The 15,558-nt window shown below is 46.9% G+C and overlaps 2 protein-coding genes and 1 pseudogene across 2 annotated transcripts in view; 2 read left to right on the forward strand and 1 right to left on the reverse strand.

The window, feature by feature from the left end:
* LOC142196122 (uncharacterized) overlaps window positions 1-15,558 on the forward strand; it is a 783,446-nt pseudogene that overhangs the window by 491,927 nt on the left and 275,961 nt on the right.
* Window positions 1-15,558, reverse strand: part of LOC142196229 (uncharacterized) — a 203,216-nt gene that overhangs the window by 71,229 nt on the left and 116,429 nt on the right. The window contains 1 exon segment of the mRNA XM_075266444.1: window positions 4,621-5,553. Coding sequence (XP_075122545.1) covers window positions 4,621-5,553 — 933 coding nt within the window.
* The window catches only part of RPL31 (ribosomal protein L31), a 364,588-nt gene continuing 350,136 nt past the window's right edge, over window positions 1,107-15,558 (forward strand). The window contains exon 1 of the mRNA XM_075266360.1: window positions 1,107-1,120. The gene's annotated coding sequence lies outside the window, so the exon portion shown is untranslated. The remainder of the gene's footprint in view (window positions 1,121-15,558) is intronic.

A 15,558-nucleotide genomic window follows, 5' to 3' on the forward strand; every position in this document is an offset into this window, starting at 1 on the left:
GGACTACAGCAGCCCAGCGATTAATGGAGCCACAACCTCAGAATACAGGAACTGGACTATGGCAAGTCTACAAGTAAGGGCCCGGGAACTAAACCTGAGTTACCAGGGAAGAACGAAAGAGCAACTGATCGAGGCACTGGAGGAGATGACCCTGCAAAGCGACCATGAGGAGGGCTGCCCCCAGGAGACTGGAGAGATACGGGAGTGGCAGGTACAGACCCAAAAGAGCAGATGGGTTGTTTTGTATGAGGAGGAATTGGCAGTGCTGGGGCTAGAAGCAACTGCAGAGCAAAGGAGTAGAGCATTACAGAGGGCTCAGGAAACGGAGAAGGAGGAACAGAGAATGGCGCATGAAAAGGAAAGAATGGCGCATGAAATGCGAATGGCTGAGATAACTATGAGGAATTATAATCAAACGTCGACCCCCAGCCCAACAGTGAGAGAACCACCATATGTCTCCCATAAACACTTCAAGACCTTTGAGGAAGCGGCTGGGGATGTTGATGGATATTTTCAGGACTTCGAACACCAGTGCCACCTGATGGAAGTCCCAGAGAAGGATTGGGTCCGGTATCTGGTGGGACACCTACGAGATGGGGCTGCGGAAGCTCTCAGAGCCATGGACCCTAGTGATCAGCGGGACTATGAGGCCATTAAAAGAGCGGTGCAGAAGTATTATGCAGTCACTCCAGAGACCTACCGAGTTCAATTCCGCTCTTTGTCTTACAATGGGGGAAGCTCCTTCCACATGTTCGCCCACAAGTTGAAGCAAGCATGCAAGCGCTGGCTAGAAGGAGAGGAGGCTGTCACAGTCGATAAGATCCTCCAAGTCATACTTAAGGAACAGTTCTTTTCCCAGTGCCCCGCTGAGATCCGTGAGTGGGTGCTGGAACGGAACCCAGCCACAGTGGAGCAAGCTGCTTCTCTTGCAGATGAGGGCCTGACCATCAAGCCGCAGTGGAAGAGGTTGTTTGCAGAGGAGCGGAAAACTACCACAGTCCGCCAGACACCCTTCATCCAGCCACCCACCTTTCGTGCCCGGCCTCAGGATTACAATTCTCCCTCTACCCCTGCCCCAGCCCATCGGCCTCCAGCTATGAACAACCCTGTCCCTAGACAACGACCTACTGGAAGAATGCTAGAGCGCAGATGTTTTGGGTGCGGGCGGCCTGGACATTTGCAAGCTAGTTGCCCTGTTAACATGGGGGCACGGGCCACCGTGGCATCCCGGCCTATTCACTACCTGGGAACCACCCCTAGGACTGAAAGTTTGGCCCCATTTCCAGATGACTCCATGAATGACCCATCTGTTCCACCTCCAGGGGTCTACGGGATTCAGCCTTCCGCCACACATCCCGCAAACCTTCAGCGGAAGCACTTGCAGGAGGTCCTACTGGATGGCCGAACAGTTGTTGGATTCCGGGACTCGGGAGCTTTCCTAACGGTAGCGGACCCCCGAGTGGTTCGACCCGAGGCCCTAGAGGAGGGCCCTGGCCTTTCTATCGAGTTGGCAGGAGGTACTCGGAAACGTATTCCTAAAGCTACCGTGGAACTCGACTATGGTTATGGACCAAAACGATGCACAATTGGTGTGATGAGCGGGCTGCCGGCCGATGTTCTGTTAGGCAACGATGTTGGAAATCTACAGTGCCACTTTGTGGGAGCAGTGACCCGAAGCCAAGCTCAGAGAGACGCCAACATGGATCCACCGGATTTTCTGACAGATGCCAGCCCTTCAACCCTACAACTTTACCATTCAGTACCGCCGAGGGAACCAACACCAGAACGCGGATGGGTTATCCCGGCAGGAGGACATATGAGCTATAGAGACTGATGTGCATTCCCCAATTTACCTGTGTAGGCCAATTGTGTCATGCACATGTTTTGAGAGGGGGAGGGGTTGTCACGGGATGGTTAGAGTCTATACTATAGGCAATGTGTAATATATATTTCATGTGGAATGTATTCTCTAACCTGTTATATACATCAATGTGTAGTTGGCTGATTCGGGTCTAGTGTGTTAGCACATTGTATGCAAATACCTCTAACTAGTGAGGACAATGGGTGGAGATAATCTGATCAGTGTCTCCAAGAAGATGTTGGACGGTGCATTGTCCATAGTAGACAGGGAGTCTGCTCTCCTTGGTATAGGTGAGGGGGGAAGGATCTGTGACTCAGCCCTTCCCACCCACAGATATAGGATGTAACAGTTTAGTATATAGTTGTAGCTTGCAGTTAGTATGTGTTAGCCGGCCTGTGCACAGCTCTGCAGAGAGCCAGAATTTAGTTACAGGACCAAGGAACCAAAGTTATCATTGGATTGTGACTTCTGTGGACTTATTGTTATTACGGTTGATGTGACCGCCGCCGGCTACTAACTTTGTGGATTACAATAAATTGCTGTTGTCTCCCGACCTCTTGCGTCCGTGTTGATTCAAAAGACCATCCGGAGGAAGGACGTATACCTCAGCTCTGTGACAGGGCCCAATTGCATTTTAAATAAAAACAAATACATAAATGTGCCCACATAAGTCCAAGTTAAAAGGTGACCCTATGGAACATTATACTGTGTGTGAAGAGGCTACTATGGAACATTATTGACTGCTATGGGACATTATACTGTGCAAATTGGCCGCTATGGGGTATAATACTGTGTGCAGGGGCCACTATGGGGGATAATACTGTGTGCAGGGGCCACTATGAAGGATTATACTGTGTGCAGGGGCCACTATGGGGGATAATACTGTGTGCAGGGGCCACTATGGGGGATAATACTGTGTGCAGGGGCCACTATGGGGGATAATACTGTGTGCAGGGGCCACTATGAAGGATTATACTGTGTGCAGGGGTCACTATGGGGGATAGTACTGTGTGCAGGGGCCACTATGGGACATATTACTGTGTGCATGGACCACTATGGGGGATAATACTGTGTGCAGGGGCCACTATGGGGGATAATACTGTGTGCAGGGGCCACTATGAAGGATTATACTGTGTGCAGGGGTCACTATGGGGGATAGTACTGTGTGATGGTCTCGTTTTACTTACATGAGAGATGTCGGGCTGCTGGGCTTCTAGTTTTGGCTCTGTTTTGCAATGAAAAATAGAAAGTAAACATAAGTGCAGGTTCTATCATACAAAACTTTGGTCTATCAGGCATTTCTGGAAGAATTTTACCAAGATTTAAGCCAATACTTACATGAGGAGACACTTGTGGCGGCTTCCAGCATACAGTGGAAAATGGAGTTTGGCTGCTGAAGATGCTGCGTCTCCTGAAATGGCTGCTTCGTTTGGTTGACACCCCCGGGCCAGCCCTTTTAGGCCGTGGCCATGAAAATGGGTTGGATTCTAGCTTGCGTATTTTACGCGGGTAACACACAGCGTATACGCGTCACTTTTGCGCCGCGTAAAAACACGCGAACCATTGAACAACATTGAATTTTACGGACGTCATTTTACGGACGTAAAAATACAGGCATAAAACGAAACTCCACAAAATTACTAATGGAACTCTATGGAGACCGCATTTTACGCCTGTATTTTTACAAGCGTATTAAGCACAAATTGAGCGCCGCGTTACTCCGTGTGAAGGCTCCCTTAAAGTCATATCTTTTACTTAAGGGAACGTTTTTGTATAGTGAAGTGACAATTGACAGAATTTGGAGAAAAATTTGGGGCGCTCTATCAGTGTTCCTGACCCGGCTGCAGCTGACATTTCATTTACGATACACAAGAGATCTCAAAAACAACCAAAATTATGAAAAAGATCTTAAAACTTTATTATCACAAGTAAAATAATCCATATACAGAGTAAAAACTAAATAAAACATGGTGAGCCTGTCTGAGCAAAGCAGAAGGAACCTGCATCAAGGGGGCAAATACTTTATATCATATAATGGTAGACGAGGAGTTCCCAAAAAAGACCATTAAAAAGGAACCAAATGATAATTTTCAGAACTATTAATAGTGGAGAGTCGGCCCAGTAAGGCACATTAGTAGGTGCCGGTCCTGGCAGGTGTCCACTCCATGGTGGCAGCTTCTAACTCTGGAAATACAACTCCATGTTAGGCTGAGGGGATATCTTTTGTGGACAGCTACCCGAAAAGACTTCTCAAATCTTCAAAATATTTGGAAAGTCCACGATGTACAAGATGAAGAATGAAAAGGATTTACACGAAGAGCCAGAAGTAGTTGTCTCCATGGCCTGTGTAGTGGCCGGGGCAGTCACTGCAGCTCAACGACCCTTGACTTTACTCGGCCACTACACAGGGCGAGGTGCCAGCTGCTTACAGCCCGGTGTTGTGTATAGAATGGGCACTGGAAGCGGCTCCATACAGCTGATCGATGAAGGAGCTGGCAGGTGACCCCATCAATCAGGTTTTACGGCCTAGACTATTCCAATGGCAGGCCATAAAATCTGTATTCCTAGACAACCCTTTTAATATGGCTGCCCAGAGGGATAACAATGAAAACTCAAATACTGCCTAAAACACTTCTCAAATTCTGAATATATAAAAAAATTTTTTATAAAAATCATTATTTACCATTTAGGACATGGCACTGGCTTCTTTCTTAGCTCCAAGCATGACATTTTTCCCACATTCAGGACATGAAGATTACTTCTCTCCTGTGTGAGTTCTCTGATGGTTTTGAAGAGTACTTTTATGCTTAAAACATTTCCCACATTCTGAACATTTAAACGACTTCTACCCAGTGTGAACTTTCAGATGTACTTTAAGATTGGACCTCAGACTAAAAGACCTTCCACATTTAGAGCATGTATACGGTTTCTCTCCAGTGTGAATCCTCTGATGTCCTTTAAGATGTGATTTCATAGTGAAACATTTCCCACATTCTGAACATTTAAACGGCTTCTCTCCAGTGTGAGTTTTCTGATGTACTATAAAAGTGGATCTATGTCTATAACACTTTCCACATTTAGAGCATGCATATGGCTTCTCTCCTGTGTGAATTCTCTGATGTATCCTAAGAGATGATTTGTTAGTGAAGGATTTCCCACAATCTGAACATACATGCGGTTTTTCACCTGTATGAAAATTCATGTGATCGTTAAGATCAGGTTTATATGTAAAACATTTCCCACATTCTGAGCATTTGAATGGCTTCTCTCCTGTGTGAATTCTCTGATGTATCCTAAGAGATGATTTGTTAGTGAAGGATTTCCCACAATCTGAACATACATGCGGTTTTTCACCTGTATGAAAATTCATGTGATCGTTAAGATCAGGTTTATATGTAAAACATTTCCCACATTCTGAGCATTTGAATGGCTTCTCTCCTGTGCGAGTTCTCTGATGTACAATAAGAGCTGATTTGGTAGCGAAGGATTTCCCACATTCTGTACATATGAATGGCTTCTCTCCTGTGTGAGTTCTCTGATGATCAAGAAGAACAGATTTTCTACTAAAAGATTTCCCACATTCTGTACATGTAAATGGCTTTTCATCACTGTGAATCTTCAGGTGTCTGGCAAGACTACATTTAGTTTTAAAATGTTTCCCACATTCTGAACATGGAAAAGTTTCCTCCGGTCTATCTCCAGAACTTTCCATGACAATTTGTGACAGATTTTCTTCTACTTCATAACAAGGAGATAAAAACGGAGATCCATGAGGGCCGCTCATACAGTCTTCATCTAAAAAAAAAAATAAAAAAAATAAATATTTTTTATTCTATACCATGAATAATCCACCAGATTAATTGCTCAGATGCCGTGAGATCTCAGGGTACCATGGGGTTGCTATATAGGCTTGGCCAAATACAGAGGAAGGTTCTATATACAGTAATACAGAAGTATTACAGTACATGGTACAAAGGATCAAGTGATATCAGTTTCAAGTCTCGTTTTGAGACAGTAAATACATAAAAAAAATGAAAGTTAGCAAAAATTGTGTAAAACAAATTACAGTTGAACCCCCCCCCCCCAAAAAAAAAAAAAAAAACAAAACAAAGAAACATGTTTTCCATTTAATTAAAAAAAAAAAAGTGCATGTAATCCCAAACTATTCAAATCGAAGAATTATGAAGATAATCTTGTTTCCCTTAGTCCTAACAACGGCCCAAAATGGGGTATTTTCTGCCCCTGTGTGCTGGTAGGACAGGTGGATTTTTAATTAGCCAAATTAAAGACACATGGCTTGACCCCTTGAGAGGGCACAGATACCTCCCCCCTGCATGTAAATACAAGAGTAATAATACAACAATATTATAACAATATATATTTCAGGGCGGGAAGACTTGTGCCGTTGTTAGGACTAAGGGAAACAAGATTATCTTCATAATCCTTCATTCCCTGTCGTCCTTACCAGCGGCACAATACGGGGAGATAACAAGTAATCACCTAAGGTGGGACTTCACCGCAGACTGAGCTTAACACTGCTCGCCCAAAAGCGGTGGCTTCTGAAGTACGTGAGCTCAGGCAATAATGACTTACAAAAGTCGACTCAGAAGACCAAGAGGCAGCCGCACATATTTGGTCTAAGGGCAGAGCCGTATTCTCCACCCAAGACGTAGAGACAGCTCTTGTCGAGTGAGCCTTAAGGAGGGCAGGTGGCGGTAACCCCTGAGCTGCAAAGGAAGCTTTTATAGCCTCCCTAACCCACCTTGATATAGAAGCTTTGGAGGCCTTGAGGCCTTTTTGACTCCTAATATAGTTGACTAGGAGGTTCTCTGACCTCCTGAAGGAGCTTGTACACTGTAAATATATACGGAGACATCTGACCAAATCCAGCATATGAAATTTTCTTCTTCTGGGGAAGAAGGAGAAGGATAGAAGACAGCTAAACAAATTATCTGGTTCATATTTGTACTGGATGGAACCTTGGGCCTGAAGCCCGGGAGAAATCTCAGTTGCACTCGATCCTCAAAGGAGGAAATATACGAGGCTTCAGAGGAGAGTGCCTGATGCTCTCCCACTCTCTTTGCCGATGTTATGGCGAGAAGGAACGTGACTTTGAATTTTAGATTCACCTCATCCAGAGGCTCAAAGGGGCAATGCAAAGTGATGATAAGACCATACTGAGGTCCCATTGGTGGACAGGAGCAGCAACTGCTGGTCTCAACCTAGGTGCCCCTTTTATAAAGGTGCTCAGTAAAGGTTCCTGAGACAGACGCCTCCCCAGATAGGCAGACAAATTGGCTACATGTACCTTCAGAGTGAAAGCAGCAAGCCCTTTGTCTAGGCCATCCTGAAGAAAATCCAGGATCACCCTCAATGGGGGATCGGAGGAGTCCACTCCATGTTCAAGACACCAGGCATTGAAGATGTTACCAATCCTATGGTAATTCCGGTTTGTTGAATCAGCTCTGGCACTTGCAAGAGTCTTCAGGACACCTTGAGACAGTCCTCTATTCCTTAATAGGGACCGGTCAACCTCCAGGCTGTCAGGTTGAATCTCCTCAGATCCTGGCATCTCAGCTCTCCTTCGCTCACCAGATCTGGGGGGGGGGGGGTAAACCTCAAATACATGCCTTGACTCATCCACATGAGCTGGAAAACCAAGTCCTTTTTGGCCAGAATGGGATTATGGCAATTCCCAAGACTTGGTCCGGTCTTATTATCATCAAAACCTTTGGTATGATGGGAGCAAGTCCAGAGAAGAGCAACCAAAATGGTGGAAGGTCTGCAAACCATGTCCTATGAGGAGCGGCTAAAAGAATTGGGATTGTTTAGTTTGCAGAAGAGAAGGCTGAGGGGAGATTTAATAGCAGTCTACAAATATCTGAAAGGTAGTCACAGTGCAGAGGGATCTACCCTATTCTCATTAGCACAAGGAAGTACAAGAAGCAATGGGATGAAACTAAAGGGAAAGAGATACAGATTAGACATTAGGAAAAACTTTCTGACAGTGAGGGTAGTGAGAGAGTGGAATAGGCTGCCACGGGAGGTGGTGGGCGCTCCATCAATGGAAATCTTCAAGCGGAATCTGGATAAACATATAGCTGGGATGATTTAGGAAAACCTGCACTCGCAGGGGGTTGGACCCGATGGCCCTTGAGGTCCCTTCCAACTCTACCATAAGAAGAATAAGAAGAATTGGAGGGAAGATGTATATCAGCCTGAACCTCCACGGGATGGACAGGGCATCCACTGCCAGGGGGTTGTCTTCCTGGTACAGAGAGCAGAAGGTTTCCACCTTGGCTTGAGTCGAGTTGCCATAAGATCGACCTCCGGGAGACCCCATCTTTGGACGATTTGTTGGAACACATCTTGATTGAGAGACCATTCTCCTGATACAGTGATACCCCGACTCAGCTGATCCGCTACTATGTTTAGGGAGCCCTTGATGTGAACAGCGGATAAGTGGGACAGGTTCTTCTTTGCCCACGAGAAAATTAGGTTCGCCTCTCTCAGAAGGGCTGGAGATATGGTGCCACCTTGCTTGTTGAGGTAAATTACTGTGGTTATGTTGTTTGACCGTACCTTGACTGACTTCCCTTTGAGGAAGGGGACAAAGTGACAAAGTGCCAGATAGACTGCTGTCAGCTCTTTCAAATTGAATGTTCCCTCCTCTGGATTCCTCCATTGACCTTGAATGGTCCTGTCGTCCAGATGGTCTCCCCATCCTGTATGGGATGCATCTGTTGTCAACAGGGTCCAACGAGGTTGAACCAAGGACCTTCCGTCTTTCAGGTGTCTCCACCATCTGAGGGAAAGACAGGTATTGGGAGAAAGGCAGATCTTCTTGTGCAGTCCCTGTGGAGACCTGTTCCAGGCACTCAACACTTCCATCTGGAAGGGACGCAAATGCCATAAAGCCCAAAGGACCACCATGGCCGAGGAGGACATCAGGCCGAGGACTCGCATAGTCGTGCGAATTGTGATCCGCCAGGTCCAGAGAAGAAATCGGGCGGCAGCTTCTGTCCTTGCATCTTCTGTGAGGTCGAGGTAGGTAACAATGAACAGGCCTTGCAGTCTGAGGACGGCAGCGACAGGTGTAACTATCTTGGTGAAGACATAAGGGGCTGATGATATGCCGAAGGGAAGTGCAGTGAACTGTAGGTGCTCTCTGTGGCCGGCCATGAAGACGGCAATCCGAAGGTACTTTCTGTGCGGTTGGTAAATAGGAATATTAAGATAGGCGTCTTTTAAGTCTAGCGTGACCATGGCTTCGTCCTACAGGAGAAAAGTTGTTGCCGAGTCTATGGACTCCATCCTGAAAGGCTTCCTTTTGATGTAGCGACTGAGATATCTCAAGTCGATTATCATGCGCCAGCCTCCTGTGGATTTTGGAACAAGAAAAACTGGAGAGTAAACCCCCAGACCAATTTCTGAGGGAGGAACCCTTTCTAGGGCTCCTTTTGAGATGTACTCTGTCACTGATGTTTCTTGGCAGGACTGTTGTATAGCCGGCAGCTGCTGGGTGATGATAAACCGGTTGCAAGGAGGCTGGATGAACTCTATCACATAGCCTTGATGAACAACTTGAAGGACCCATGGATCTGAGAGGTTTTGACATTATGAAGCAGAAAAGAGGGAAAGTCGACCCCCTACCAGAGGATTTAGCCACAGAGCAGCGTCCCATCAAAAATTAGATTTTTTCTTGGGCTCTTCCCTGGAGCCCTCATGTCCAGCTCCTCTAAGACGATACCTAGGGCAACTTTGGGATTGTTGGGATCTGTAGTGTGATGTAGAACCTCGACCTCTAGAAGAGGGAGGTCGTCTGCCTCTAGAGCAGTGGTTCTTAACCAGGGTTCAATCGAACCCTAGGACCTATGCACCGTTCATTTTGTGTACCAGTAAAAAAAAAAAACAACATATACCTATTTCTTGAATTAGGAAAAAAAAAATCATATTTGAGTTATCACTAAAGAAGGGTTCGGTGAATGTGCATATGAAACTGGTGGGTTCCGTACCTCAAACAAGGTTAAGAACCACTGCTCTAGAGGCTTGGGGAAGCGACTTACCTCTACCTTCGTCCAGCCCCTCCATCAGTTCATCCAGTCCCTGGCTAAAAACCTTCCCTGGCTCAAAGGGAAGGGAGCACAATGCAAATTTTAAGGTGGCGTCAGCCCTCCAGGGTTTGAGCCACAAGGGCCTCCTGGCGGCGGTGATCAGTGCCATTGATTTGGACACTAGTTTGTGCTGTTGTCTTGATGCCTCTCTAAGGTAATCTGTAGCCAGATGTAAATCGCTCATGGAGGCAAGGATATCGTCCCGGTTTACCCCAGCGTCAATATCCCGTTCCAAACTGTCAAGACGAGCCCTCAGATTGTCAGCCACTTCAGTAGTAGTGATGGCCACCGAAGCCTGGGCAGACGCAGAGGCATATGCCTTCTTCAGGGTGGAATCCACCCTCCTATCCAGGAGATCCTGGAGATTTCAGCCATCGTCCAGCGGAACCACGGTTCATTGGGATAACTTGGAGACAGCTAAGTCCACCTTAGGGGGAGGTCCCCAACACTCCAGCTGTGAGGGGTTTATAGGGTATACAGACTTGAAGGCTCTTGTGGTAACATAGGCTTTCTCTAGCTGCTTCCATTCTTGTTCCATCATGCTTGCTGGCCATGGAAGCATCCACATGAAAGGCCCTCCGTGCTCCAGAGGTGGATGTGGAAGCTTCCCTGTCAATATTCTGGTCTCACGACCAGATGGACTTCAGCAGTCTGTGGGTTTTATCCCGATGGAAGATAGGTCTGCTGGTACTTGAGGATTGTTCGCCTGATGATCTGGACTCGTCCTCAACTTGAAGCCTTTCCATAGAGGGTAATGATACAGATCGCCTTTCCAGACGTTGTTTTTTTGAGCTGAGATAGGGACACTGATATCTTTAAGAGAATCATCCTGAAAACCGAAAAAGGATGCTTTAATAGCCAAAGTGAAAACATTCCACGTAAATGGCTGCCATACTCGCCATATACTCCTTGACCCATGCTACAACATCTCTAGTGGAAGCTTCCTCCAGGGGAGGACCTCTACACTGACGGCAACATGACCAGTCATAGCCTAGGATAGAATCGGCAATTAGTCATGCCACTATAGGGGATGGAATGACAAAAGACTGCAAAACCTACCATCAGGAAGTGGAATGTCACAATCAATACAGTCCGGATGTCTTCTTTTTGAAGACTTTCTCCTCCTCCCATGGTCACCAGGAGGTGTAGTGGAGGACGACATAGTTGGACGATTTGAGAACACACTGGTGAAAAATCACCTGTGCAAAAACAACATGGGTGAAAGGAGAAACAATAAGCTGGAAAGTAATATTAGTGTTACCTAAAAACTTGTCAAAGCTGCTTAGGAATAGCACAAGCCTGAATTCAGCAACGGCGGATGCAAAACACCTAGAAATCCTAAGGAACCCTCCAGCATAAGCTTAGAGGGCAAGGAAGGGCCAGGGATTAACACAATTGAGCTTTACCTTAAAACGGGAGAAAAAAACCTGTTCCTTTTGACAGATTTTTCACCGGTATGCAAATGAGTTCTGTCACAGCACTGGGGGTGGGCCCCAGAGCTCAGACAGCACTGGGGGGCGTCCCCAATGCTGCCAGAGAACTCTCTCCAGCGACGCCTCCATCTTCAACAGCAACCACCTCTTCTGCGTATTCTTCCGGCTGGGGGGTCACACTCTGGCGCCTGCGCAGTCGGCTCTGCCATGCCGGGATGCAAGCAAGAGCCAATTGCATAGGACAGCCGGCGGCCATTTTTTTGGAAGCCTCTACGCGTGCATGCGCAGTACGCTCCTGTTGTTCTATGGAGATATGACCAGTAGAGATGAGCGAACAGTAAAATATTCGATATTCGTTTTGAATAGCCGCTCAATATTCGACTATTTGAACGAATATGGAACCTTATTATAGTCTATGGGGAAAAATGCTTCGTTTCAGGGGATCCCACCATTCAACTCAGGAGAGTCACCAAGTCCACTATGACACCCCAGGAAATGATGCCAACACCTCTACAATGCAACTGGGACAGCAGGGGAAGCATGTCTGGGGGCATCTAACAAGCCCAAGTCACTGTATTACGTCGGGATCCCTGTCAGCTTGCGATATGTGGGAGCTGACTTTTTCCCATAGGAATGCATGGACCAGCGTTGATTGGCCATAGTACAGCATTCGTCCAATCAATGCTGCTTCTGCTGGAGGAAGCGGAGTCTAAGATCCATCTACAGCAGTTTCCATTGTGGTCCGATCTCAGATGTAGCAGTGCTGACACAGCACTGCTACACGGAGAAGCGGCAGAGCTGAGTGTGCAGCATGGTTCAACGCACACTCCGCACACTGAACCATCCTGCACACCCAGCCACATTCAGGCCCAGGCCGCGAACCACAACTACCGCTATTATACTCAGGGGTCTTTTCAGATCCCCGAGAATAATAATCGGAGCCCCAAGAGAGGTGAGGGAACATAAACACTGTTACTCACCTCACCTGGATCCGATGTTACTCCTAGCAGGCTTTGGGCTTATATGGTAATGTCCCAGACCACGTGACTTCTAGGACATTACCAGAAAGGCCTGAAGCCTGTGCTAGGAGTAACACCGGATCCTAGAGCGGTAACAGTGTTTATTGTTACTTCACCTTCCCTGGGTCTCTGATTATTATACTCCAGGGTCTAAAAAGACCCCAGAGTATAATAATAGTTCATGGGTGGTCCACAATGGGGTATAATAGAGTTGGGTGGGCAACTGTGGGGCATAATAGAGGCCGCAGGAGACGCTGTGGGGCATAATTCCAGGTGCAAGGGACATTTATAAAAACGTTGATTTGGCACATTATAAATGAAAGGGGCATTATATACATATATGGGGGGGGTTGGGTGCGTGGAGAAGTGAGGAGTCAAAGATATCTGTGTTGCAAACTTTACAGGGTCAAGTCACAGCTGCAAGAACTGGTCATGGCAGTCCAAGGGGAAGAGACAGAATCTGTGGGAAGACGTCTCCTGTGAGTAACAAAATATTACTGTAGTGCATTCACTGTAATGTGACTACTTGCACCCCAACCCCACCCCCTATATTCAGTTTTCAGTCGGGGGGGGGGGGGGGTGTCTTTTGATCGTCTACCTCAGACAGCACCGAGGCTAGGCTCACCACTGCAATGTATAAAAGAAGAAGAAAACACAAGATGGATGAAAGGCTCTTACCCTTCTCTGACACTGATATGGGGATCTCCAGGCCACTCGTCCTTCTACTGTCATCACTTTCCTGTAAAAATCCAACATGAAGGACGTGAGAAGAAAGAAGATCCTGAGATTATGTTGATAACTCGCAGGTCACTGATACCTTCTATTATACATGACAGTAATGTGTTAGCCTTAGCAGCAGCTGACTGGCATTGTGCTGTTATTTAGTCCATGATTTCCATCTACACTGCACAACTAGACATTTATCTACACTGAAGATCAATTACCAAGTCAATGTCCGAACAGATGGAAGTTCACCACAATCTATTATGGAACCAGAAACCATTTGTAGCCACGACCGAGCACAGCCAACAATATCATCCGATAGAGCGGACACTCCACTGCTGCTGAGACGTGTAGTAGAAAGCTTCATGGCATCAATCTATAGAGGATTTACAGACATCTCAGCTTCATCTACCGGAAATAGACAGAAATCCGGGACTAAATAACAGCACAATGCCAGTCAGCTGCTGCTAAGGCTAACACATTACTGTCATGTATAGAAAGAGTCATTGACCTGCGAGTTCTCCACATTATCTTACTGCTGTACATATCATTAGTTCTGCATCTTCTAGAAAATCGCAACATCAGTTATCACTGCGAAACCCTGGAATATTCTGTGCAGGGAAAATAAGCCAGAAAGTCCAGAGAGGAAAACTCTGCCGACCTGTGGAAAGTGTTACAGAGAGGAAAACAAACAGCAGCGGCAGCGGCTCTTCTGTGATAGCGGGAACACTGCTGAGAATAGTGGCGGAGGTCCCAATATCATCTAGTCACAGCGGCCACTTAATATCATCTGAGACAGAGCATGAATTGTTTGGGGTCATTAAAAGCCAAAAAATCTGGAACATTCAGGTCGAATTCAGATCTAAATGAACCGATTTGCTCATCTCTAGTCCGAGACCCTCCTTACGCTGGGTTCACACCTGCGTCTGGGGTCTCCGTTCTATGGTTTCCGTCTTCTGCATGCCAGAAGACGGAAACCATAGACCGGGTCCGGCCGTGCGCGGCGGCGAGCGTTTTGCGCTCTCCGCCGCGAAACCGGATTTTTTTATCCGGACACAGAGTACTGCATGTCCGACTCTGTGTCCGGATTATAAAACCCGGTTTCGCCGCGGAGAGCGCAAAACGCTCACTGCCGCGCACGGCCGGACAGCTTTCTCACCCATTCAAATGAATGGGTGAGAAAGTCTCCTACAGGTTTCCGTATCCTGCCTGTGTTTTAGGCAGGAAACGGAAACCTAAGTACGGAGTGCTGGGCCGCAGATGTGAACGAGCCCTTAGTTGTCCAGTTTTCCCCAAATACCATATATCATCATTACATTCACACGGACAAAGATACAGGGACAGCGGGGAGTAGTCGCCCATTATATACAGAGCGAGGGGCAGTCGCTGTATACGGAGAGAGCGGGGTGGGCAGGATATACACTGGGGGTCATTTATCATTTTCACTTTTTATACCTCGGCATTCTGTGCATCTAATTTACTAAAAAGGCTGAATTGTGTCATAAATTTTGCACAAAATTCACCTAAACTTGTGATTCCCCTACTGTCAGATATTTGGGGTGTTTTACACTACTCATGTCCTGGACTGCAGTCACATGTCTATTTCTTTGCCACCTTTTTGGAAACAGGGAATTTCATAACCGTATTGTAAAATGTTACCCCAGATAGGCCACGCCCACTATCCCCAACAATACAGTAAAGTGAGGAATCTGCTGTAAAATCCTCCAGAATAGACACAAACACCTGATCCATTTTACACACAGAGGAGGAAACTTACAAGACGGGGCAGAATTAGAAGGAGAAGGTACAAGAGGCCGATAAATGCCCCAGTGACTGGAGCAGCATTGCTGGGGTCTCTACAGTTACCATGCTGGGAGTTGTAGTCCTGCAGGAGCAGTAAGATGGAAGTGTTCCTGCGGCTCTGTACAACCGCCATCATCTCCTGACAGCCGGCTACTGTAATGTGTACAGGGCACAGGTCTATCCAGTAGTGAGGTGAATGCACTGACCTGCAGGTTAATAGCGCCCCCCACTGACACCGCTCACACAGCCACAGAGTCAGAGCAGGAGGAAGAGCCCAACTTCAAGGAGGAGGAACCGGTCATGTGACAGCAGGAAGGGAAGGGGCGGAGCTAGCTAGTGACTGACAACTGAGCTGTGGGTGCAGGTGTCAGGTAGTCAGACTACAGATTTACTGAGATTGGGCGGGACAGTCCTTGCAGTGGTGATCTATATGATCTGAGCTGCAGTAGTGCAGACACAGGGATCAGAATGTAATGAAAGGCCCCAAAATAATATACATACCTCCCAACTTTTGAAGAACCGAAACAGGGACCAAATGTGCGCTACGCGCGTCGCGGCAAATTTAGCCCCGCCCATTTTTGTGTGTCCGCCCACTCGTTAATTTA

Source organism: Leptodactylus fuscus, chromosome 2 (assembly GCF_031893055.1).
Source record: "Leptodactylus fuscus isolate aLepFus1 chromosome 2, aLepFus1.hap2, whole genome shotgun sequence".
In the NCBI taxonomy this organism is placed as follows: Eukaryota; Metazoa; Chordata; class Amphibia; order Anura; family Leptodactylidae; genus Leptodactylus; species Leptodactylus fuscus.